Genomic DNA, 10,691 nt, shown 5'->3' with positions numbered 1-10,691 from the left:
ACCACAGGAGCCTCTGCTGCTCCATAGAGCGTCCCCTGGAGGAGCCCAGGAGCCCCACAGCCCAGCTCCCTACAGACCACCTGGGCACCATGAAGGTCCAAGTGTCCTTCACACACTGAAGACCAGGACCTGGACTGGTTCGACCGGACCTCCAGTCTGCCTGAACACACACTGGACCCATGGACCAGTCTGACAGAGTCTGTGGACACAGATGGAAGAAGACTGGAATCAAACTAGAAAAGCACTCAGAGAGCGCAGACCTCCTCCAAGGCTGATCAGCCCCCCCCACCCCCCCACCCGATCCCCACCAAAATTTAATCATTTGTTCCTTGTGCTAGTATCAACCTTTCCTGAAATTTTCATCCAAATCCGCCCATAACTTTTTGAATTATCGTGCACATGGACAGACAGACAAACAAACCAACGCCGACAAAAACATAACCTCCTTGGCGGAGGTAACTAGAGTCTGAAGCGGACTCTGAAGGACTCTAGTGGACTGGAGTAGACCAGGGTCTGGGGCTTGTACTATATAGTAGATTTTATTGGACTGTAGTGGACCCACATTCACATGGGTTTGTTTCTTCTGTGTGTGACATGATCTTAAATCAGCTGTTTGTTTGTGGACATGGATATTATTGATTGATTCTGTTGATCTGTACATCTGAGTTGAAGTCCTGGACTGACCAGGATCTGAGAGTCCACAGAGTCTGGAGCCCACAGTGACCAGTGGAAGGGTTAGGGTTCAGTGTTAATGCTCTTACCTGAACAATTCAGCTCCAGGAATGAATAGAGAATGTTTCAGATGTAAAACAGTCCCTCAGTGCAGGTTCATCACAGTCTGATCTGATCCACCAACAATCTGTAACTGAATAAGGGTATCTGCGTCTCAGAGAAACAGCAGATCCACAGTCCAGTTCTGCACACACTCTGTTTCCTAACTTCCTGTACCAGTATAACCCTTCTACTGGTTTCCAGTATCCATCCTGTTGTTTAATCTCCAGGTGACCATGACAACGACTGGCTCCTCCCACCAACCTGAAGTGGACAGACTCTGTAGAAATAAGACAGACCAGTCAGAATCCAGTCCAGAACCACAACACCCCATCTGGACCACATTGACTGGATTATTGACCACATATGGTTTCCATGTGTGAACAGTGTTTTCAGTCCCACTGACAGATTTTCTGTCCAAACGGACTCAGTTCATCCCTCATTCATTCAGTCAGTGAACTGAATGGCTCAGTCTGCTCCTGTTTGTCAGTGTTTCCTTCAGCTGTGGGTCTTTAAAGCCACACTTGTCCAAGTGTCAGGAACAGGAGCTGAGTGTGCTCAGTGGAGCTTCTGTAAACCCATCATTCCTGAATCCTCTGCATTGGCTCCAGTTCGTTCAGATGAAAACCACCTGAACCAGGATGTTCAGCTTGAACCCATTTCACATCCCTCCTTTATGCATTTCTTACCTGTTGAAGCGGTGTTGTTTTCAGACAGGAGCCCTGCAGGAAAACACAAAGGACAGCCATGAAAATAGGACAATATTCTGATGAGAAATCAAACATGTCCACATTAGAAACCAAACAGGAAACTGAGGCTGATCAGGTTGGATCTAAATCTGTGTGAACTGTGTTTGTGCTTTGACTTTTACAAACGTCGTCTAAATACCAAACCAGCACATGTGACATAGATGAAGGTTAGAATATAAATGTATGACATGATTGAACAGCAGGAGATGAACAACGACAAGATGAAACAAACACATTTAGTTCACATCAGTAAAACTGGAGGAATCATTAACCTCCTGAGACCCAGGAAATGTCAGCAAAGTACCAGCTTTTTTGTTTTTTATTAAATAAGTGCCTATATCGGAAACATCATGATGCTACAGTTTTTTCAGATGCAATTTTTAAAATTTTTATGGAATGTCCTTTGTGGTGGACAGTTTTCTTTTCTCTTTTTTGTATAAAGTTGTGAAACTCTTGTCCACAAATGTGGACAGAAAACCCATAGCTGGGTCTGAGGAGGTTAATTAATAAACTGAAATGAACCCAGACTTGATTAAACTGATTATTGTTCAGTTTATGTTTGATGGCTGAATAAAAAAAAACATTGAACCAGAACTGATCTGTAGTTATTAAACTAATATATTAATCATTTCAGTCATTTGAACCCAAATGTTCAGTTGGACAGGTTCTGTCAGTGGATTGCATAACAGCAGTTGATGGACAGACTGTGTAACCAATCAGAGAGCTGGAATCAGCAGCTGCTGTGACAAACAGGAAATGAAGCAGTGAAGTTGGTTATGTACTGGTGTGTAGTGAGAGGAAACACAACTTCTGTGTGTTTCAGCCTCATCCATAAATCCAACAAAGACAAGTTAAAGTAGATATCAAACTGGAAGAAAAATCCAAAGCACTCTCCTTACACATTAAAATGCCTTTATTAACATGGCATGGTCATATCTAGACCCAAAAAACACTTCTACACGTTTCGGCTTCAAGCCTTCATCAGGAAGCCAAAACGTGTAGAAGTGTTTTTTGGGTCCAGATATGACCGTACCATGTTAAAAAAGGCTTTTAAATGTTTATAGAGAGTCCATTCCTTCACATGAATTATTTAAAGACAAGTTAAAGACAGAACCTGAGGCTGAGGGAAGCCACATTCTCACCATTTTATCACATTGTATTATTAATAAGGCCGGTTACTATGAACATACTAATGAATTGTTTATGAAATCCCATATTATGAAATTTAATGATTTGGTTTACTGTAAAATAATGCAAATAATGTATAAAGCAAAATTAAAGTTACTTCCTGTCTGTGTACAAAGGTTCATCTCAACACGAGTCTAAATATGATTTGTGAGATGTTTGCAAATTTCTCGTACAAAAAGCTAGAAAAGAGGCAAAGAGAAAATGTATATCTGTTGTTGGAGTTCAACTATAGAATGAGGCCAGCATGGATTTAAGAATGTGGAGCTCATTTTTGATATTCAAAAAAAGGTACGTAGGACAATTTTTGAAGGATACAATTGTTAAGATCTAATACAGGGGTTGGACAAAATAATGGAAACACCTTCACCTCAAGATGATAATGCCCCAATCCATACAGCTAGAAGTGTTAAAGAATGGCATGAGGAACATTCTAATGAAGTTGAGCATCTCGTATGGCCGGCACAGTCCCCAGACCTCAACATTATTGAGCATTTATGGTCAGTTTTAGAGATTCAAGTAAAACGTCGATTTCCACCGCCATCGTCTCTGAAAGAGTTGGAGGGTATTCTAACTGAAGAATGGCTTAAAATTCCTTTGGAAACAATTCACAAGTTGTATGAATCAATACCTCGGAGAATTGAGGCTGTAATTGCCGCAAAAGGCGGACCTACACCATATTAAATTATATTTTGTTGATTTTTTAAGGTGTTTCCATTGTTTTGTCCAACCCCTGTAAGTAATAAGTAAATAATTTATTTTTGACTCTACATTAAATTACCATTAATTTGGTTGGTTATGTTTTCTATTTTTTCTGGTTTAGTTTCACTTTTTATGTTTTTTGCTTGTTTGGTTGTATGCATTGTTGTTTTTTTCTTTTTCCTATATTGAATGCTGGGTAACTGAATTTGTTGTAAGCATTCTGCTTCTGCCTGGGCCTTTTGAGTCACTAACCTGTTGGTAATGTTTGGAGTGTTGACACTGGTTGTATTATGTGATGACTGAATAAAGAATTTCATCATCATCATCTTCATCATCATCATCATCATCATCATCATCTTCATCATCATCATCATCATCATCATCATCATCATCATCATCATGGTATCCATCCAATAAGTCAATAATGGTCAAAGTCAGCACAGCAGCTCATTCTTCTAAATCAAGGGTTTCCAAAGTGGGGTACACATACCCTAGGGCAGGGGTCACCAACCCTGGTCCTCCAGAGCCACTATCCTGCATGTTTTAGATGTTTCCCTCTTTCAACACACCTGATTCAAATGATAAACCTATCATCCAGCTCTGCAGAAGCCTGATAATGACGGTGAGGTGTGTTGGAAGAGGGAAACATCTAAAACAGGCAGGATAGTAGATGTAGAGGACCGGGGTTGTTGACCCCTGCCCTAGGGGGTACTTGAAATTTTTTTGGAAACCCCCCCATCACCATCAAAATGTAATCATTTGTTCCTTGTGCCAGTATCAACATTTCCTGAAATTTTCATCCAAATTCATCCATAACTTTTTGAGTTATCTTGCACACAGACAGACAGACAAACAAACTAACGCTGGCAAAAACATAACCTCCTTGGCGGAGGTAATAATGAGAATTAATGCTGAAATATAAAACACAATAAATACATTCATATAATAAAATTGACTCTTAGTTTTATTGTCAATCATCTTGTTTAAGCTTTGGTAACATTTTAAGAACATTTCTATTTTATCGTATTCAAAATGAGTTTATTTGAGTAGCAAAGAAATTATTTTTTGTTGATGAAAGGTTCATTTATTAATTGATGACCAATTTATTTATTTTTCTTATCAATGAAAGAGGGCACTTTTCAGTTCATATTTTGCACAAAATGTACTTAATTAAAATAAATAAATAAATAAATAAATAAATAATATATATATATATATATATATATATATATATATATATATATATATATATATATATTACAGCTAATATATATTGTTTGTTTACAAAGTTTGAAAATCTAAACAGACATCTTTAGCACAGGAACATATTTTGCCTATTTATTTATTTATTTATTTATTTATTTATTTATTTATTTATCAAAAACGCTGAAGTCAGAGCTGGGGGTACTTGGAAAAAAAAAAGTATATTTCATGGTGTACTCCACTGTAAAAGGTTCAAGAATCCGTGTTCTAAATGTCTGACGTCACTGTTGAAACAGACAGGATTCATGAAACCACCAATATTTGATTGGATTCACATTAATCTGAGACCTTTTATGAATGCTATGATTTTATCCCATTTTCCCTGTTTCATGTTATGTTGGTCACAAACCAACAGCACGACTCTGAAACCTGTTGGATCTATTTAAACCAGCCTTAAAATCCTGGATACGAAGACACAACAGTGTCACCGCCGTCATATACTCGCTAAGCAGAAGATTTGAAGCTTTGGAAACATGATCATGTGCAAACGTGTGTTTGGTTTTTAAATGGTTCATGGTTCTGCACCTCCACCTCTGAAGGCGTCTGTTCGCCTGAATCTGAACCAACTGAATGACAAGGACTTTTTCTAGATGGCAGTGCTGCAGCCCCTCAAGGTTATTATCGTTAACGAAAACTAACAAAATGATGAAAACTAGAATTGAAACATTTTCATTAACTGAAATAAATAAAAACTATAATTAAAAGAAAAAAAACATAACTAACTGAAACTGTATTGTGTGTTTGCAAAACTAACTAAAACGGATAAAAATTATGGATAAAATTCCCTTTGTTTTCGTCTTTGTCAATGTCAGATTGATATGAAATTGATTAATTTTGCTTGGGCAATTTTATCTAGCGGCACCATATGGTGCTTCACGGTCCGTCACATTTGGTCACTTGTAGTTTAGAGTCATCTTCTGGTCCCCTCTCTACCTGGAAACATGGAGACTAAAGTTGGGAGAAAGCAGCAGAGTCCTGTATATGAATACGACAGCGAGGAAGATAAAAAAAAAATGTGAAAAAACTAAAACTACACTAAACTGAACTAAGCATTTAGAAAAAAAACTAAAACTTATAAAAACTAGCAAACCTGCACTAAAAACTAATTAAAACTAACTCAATTAGAGAAACAAAGTGTAGCACTTACTACATGTTAAGTATATTGGACCAATTACTAGGTTCGGCAGAGAGCAGTAAGAATTGGTTAAATAGAGATAAAACACCACAGGCCAACTTAGTTTTTAAATGCCGGCTTGTTTATATATGAAATAATAAAAAAAAAACCTGAAATGTTTACAAAAAAAAATTACTTTGTACCAAAAGACAATTTACACATACATTTAACACAAAAACACACCCCTTTACATGTCAAAGTAATAAATGATATTAAATGAAAACCCCTTTTTCTTCATGGAAAAGAAAAAAAAACACAATTCCTTATTTGTCATACCTGCAGCCAGACGTTAGTCTGGTTTTGTCTGTCTTTGTCTGTCTTTTATGTTTGTTTGTCACTTCCTGTTTTATTTTGTTAAGTTTCCCCTCATGTGTCTTGTCTGTTGTCTTTACTTCCCTTTCCTTGATCGTTCTCACCTTTCACCTGATTACCTGTCTCCGCCCTAATTTGTTCCACCTGTATCTAGTTGTCTTCCCTCCTTTTTGTGTATTTAAACCCTGTCTCTTCCCCCTGTCAGATGCCAGTTTGTAACTCTCGCAGTTCTTACCAGTGTTTTGACCTCGTCTGTTTGTTTGTCTGCCTGTTGTGACCCGTTTTTGGATTCCTCGGTTTTTTGCCCTCTGCCTGCTCCCTGTCGGTTTTGTCTGCCTCATCTGATCTCCTGGTTCTGACCGTCTCGCCCTGACCACTGGTACGTGAGTTTAGCCTTGTCCTTATGTCCTGTCGCCTGTTTGATAGCCTGCCTGTGTATGACCTGTTTCCGTCCCTGACCTCCCTTTGCTTTTCCCCAGTCGGGAAAAATACCCCTAAGGCTGCTCGGGGAGACGGGCTGTCGCCCTCGATCTGGAGGACGAATCAGAGGAGGAAATCCCCAACCATTATCCTCAAGATTCTGTCACTAATATTATTTTTACACCTGTGTGTAAATAATAAATCTTTTGAATCTTATTTTTTGTGTCCGAGTTCTGCATTTGGATTCAGTGTTTGTACTAACGTTTTCACATTATTCTTTTTAGTAAATCTAAACTTATTTGGTTTCAAAAAGCTAATTTGAGCTCATTTTAAATCTTATTTTCTATCCTTATCTATATTTAATACTTATTTAGTTCTTATTTCAATTGTTGAAAACAGTAAGTTATTTTAAATCTATTTATTCGAGTTTTAACTCAAAACAGGCCTATTTTAGTATCATGAAATGATGTATTATCTTCCTATCAGTATTTAAACTTAAACCAGTGACTTAGTTTAGCATTTCAATACCCAATTTATTACCTATTAATCAGGCAATAGTATAAACAGAAAATAATACATTCAGAATCAACATCAGCAAAACATCCACAGTTCAACAAGTTCAGAAATATAATATGAACCAACTTGGTGAATGAATTTCAGAAATATCAGTTTGAAAGTTCTAATTAATCTGTCTCTCAGCAAATCAATGCAGAAAATCTGCGAAAGCTAGCGACCACGCTAGGCAGTCCATGCAGAGTCCATTCGGAGTCCACGTGATCCGAAGAACAAAGGAAAGAGATCCGCAGTTTAAGTGAAACCACTCTTACCGCGTTGTAGAAATCCACTTGAATCCAGAATATTGAGGGCTTTAATCAGTCCAACCTCAATTCTGCTGAATAATGTCCGTGTCCTCCACAAAAAGAAAAGAATCCTCTGGATGAAACAGGTCCAGTTATTCCAGATTAGTCCTAAAATGGGTAGCTCGCCATCACGATCAGTCCATGTGCATGTGCTCCGGCACTTCGCCGTGCACTTCAGCAGTTCCTTAATTAAACTTAAAAAATACTGTTCAACATAACCACAGTCTATCACAATAGACGAAACGGGAAAGAAAGAAAACACTTTTAAACACAAAATAAAAGGTTGAAACCTTAATATTTCTCTGTTGGCCCAGCTCACTGGTTCAGCTCTGTACGGTCATCCTCCATCTTACATTTGTCGACCATAACAACACCTAGATTGCCCAAAATTAAAATCGGGTGTGTAGATTTTTTGAATAACAAATGTCATAATAAATTTATTAGAGAACACCTTGTTGTCTCCATATACCCGGGAAAAACTAGGAGCACACTCTTCCTCCAAAATTACAGCAAATCTGATAGATCAATGATAAGAACAAAATTTTAAAAATTTCCACTTCCTCCAAAACATAAGGAGATACATTTCAAAACTATTAATAACATATATCCATCAAATGAATTCATTAAAAAAAGATTCAAATTTGACGTAGAAAATTGTCAAATGTGTGATAAAAATGTGGAAACGACAGAACATCTATTTTATGCTTGTGAAATTGTCCAAAATATATGGAGATGTGTTCATGATTTGCTGTCCTCTAGTTCTATGGAAATGGACTTCCTCTCTTATAACGACATTCAGATGGGTGTAATCTTCAAAAATAAAAAAAGATGAGTTTTTGATGAATAACATAATTATAGTAACAAAATATTACATACATAAATGCAGATGTGCTAAAATTTCCCCCTCATGGTCTGTACTTAAAAACGCACTCCTTTTGTTTAAAAAGTGTTTGAAAATAATTGATAATGCCCAAGCTGAGAAACTGTACACACTCACAGAAAATCTTCAACTGTGCTGAACCCCTTGTACCTTTTTTTCCCTTCTCTTTTGTTATCTACTTTTATTTGTATAGTCTTAGTTATTTTATTTTTACCTTATGCTTTCAGATATTTTCTGATTCATATAACATGTTGGAGGTGTGATTCTCTTTTGTTATATTTGCACATATGGACAGAAATGAGTATGTCATTTTTGTTTGTTTGTTTTGTATTTGTAGTTGTACTTGTTGCAATAAAAAAAAAAAAAAAAAACTCCATCTTACACACCTGTCTCTGTTCGCATATCCTGCAACAGGAACTACTAGAGCCGTTCTGATTGGCCGAACAGAGCCACAGTCTCTTAAAGCAACAGGATGCTTTTTTTAATCAACTAGTTGACAAAGTAATTCACTAACAAAGATGAAATATTGTTTTTAATCTTATTTATCTGCTTTTATCACTGCTTTTATAACAAATATGAAATTTAAAATAATGAAATTTGGCTCAACATATTTATACTATTTATTAATAATATTTATTAACTTAAGCTATTTTGACCTGGGTTACAAAAGTCAAAACTAAATAAAACTATATTGAAAAATCCAAAACTATTATAACCTTGCAGCCCCTTCTACTAAACTGCTTTACTCATACAAAGTCAGAACAGAACGGAACAAACTCCCAGTGAACTGAAGGAAATGACACATTAGAGCACAGGTGTCAAACTCATTTTGGTTCAGGGGCAAGACCAGTAAAATAATGACTTAATAACCTAAAAATAATGACAAATCCAAGTTTTTCTTTTTGTTTTAATACAAAAAACCTCCAGTTAAATTATGAAAATATATACATTTTACAAAAAACATGTGAATAACCTGAAACCTGAAAAAACAGAAATTTCATTTGAAAAATTAGTGCAATTTTAACAATATTATGCCTCGACTTATTATTTATACATGTACATTTACACACAGTGTTGCATAAACATTTGGTAACAGGCAGAATATTGTTAAAATTTTGGAGTTTGGAACTAAAATTTGAACAATTTCTACAATATCACATCTCTTATTATTATTAACACAACTCCAGATCACAGTGGATCCATAAATGCACCAAACATTTAGTAATAGGCAGAATATTGTTCAAATTGCACATTTCGGGTTGTTCATCTTTGTTTTTATTTACGTATTTATTTGTGTTTTATTGTGAAAGAATAGTTTTGTAAATGTTAATATTTTCACAGTGTAATCTTATTTTTTTCACTTAAATTTTTTCCACATAATTTTTCACAAAGAAAACTTGTCGTCATTATTTATGGGTTATTGTGTTGTTATTTTTACTGCAGATCACATTGGTCTGTATGTGGAACCTGAACCAAAATGATTTGGACAACCTTGACCGTTCAGGTTCATTTTTGCACTTTCATCCTGCGGGCCGGAATGGAATCTTTGGTGGGCTGGATTTGGCCCCTGGGCCGCATTTTTGACACCTGTGCATTAGAGATTTATCCATCAAGACTAAAAACATGGGTATTTAATAAACCAATAAGCAACCGGAGCATCTCTGCCCTGTTTTTAATGTTTTCTGTACACGGTCCCTGAAAAATAAATTAATAGGCTAAATAAACTAATCATGACAGTTACATGACCATCAGCACATGCTATGATTGATATTAAACGCACATGACACGACTGTAACTGTGGAGATGAACCTGTCAGACAGCAGTGAACCCTTTCAGCTCTGTGTGCGTCCATCATTCCTCATACCTGGGATCCATAAGGACATAGAGATGATCATCAGTCTGGGGTCCATGTCCAGTCAGATGCTCTTCTCTTCTCTTCTCTTCTCTTCTCTTCTCTTCTCTTCTCTTCTCTTCTCTTCTCTTCTCTTCTCTTCTCTTCTCTTCTCTTCTCTGAGTCATCCTCCTTACTGTCTCTGTCTTTTATCGGGACATCAGTCACATCCTCCTTCATTCTTATCTCCTCATCTATGCTTCGACTGCTTCATGTCACAGTAAACCTCAAACATTTCATCACATCAAACGTGTTCATGCAGAGTTAAACCCAAAAACTGTCCTGATGAATGTGATGCAGCTCTAACACCACAATGAGTGACTGACACTTTAAAGTTTGGTCCAAAGGAATAAAGCAACAGGACCAAGCACAAATAGCAGCTTTGAACGGTTCTGCTGTGGAATCTGATCCACAGAAAATCCACCAACGGACTAAATGTGGAGTCTGTGAAGGACAACCAACCAGTGTTCAACACCAGGGAAAG

The 10,691-nt window shown here is 36.8% G+C and overlaps 1 protein-coding gene across 1 annotated transcript; it reads right to left on the bottom strand.

Moving 5' to 3' along the window:
- Positions 1 to 770: 770 nt before the first annotated feature.
- Positions 771 to 10,322, bottom strand: LOC115413233 (CD5 antigen-like). Its single transcript, XM_030125969.1, has 3 exons — positions 10,181 to 10,322; positions 1,461 to 1,493; positions 771 to 1,051 (listed from the first exon to the last, which is right to left on the bottom strand). Exons 1-3 carry the CDS (start codon positions 10,224 to 10,226, stop codon positions 771 to 773), a joined length of 360 nt encoding a protein of 119 aa, XP_029981829.1. The 5' UTR covers positions 10,227 to 10,322.
- Between the last annotated feature and the right edge of the window lie 369 nt (positions 10,323 to 10,691).

Source organism: Sphaeramia orbicularis, chromosome 3, assembly GCF_902148855.1.
Source record: "Sphaeramia orbicularis chromosome 3, fSphaOr1.1, whole genome shotgun sequence".
Classification (NCBI taxonomy): domain Eukaryota; kingdom Metazoa; phylum Chordata; class Actinopteri; order Kurtiformes; family Apogonidae; genus Sphaeramia; species Sphaeramia orbicularis.
This window is presented reverse-complemented; position numbering and strand designations above follow the sequence as displayed.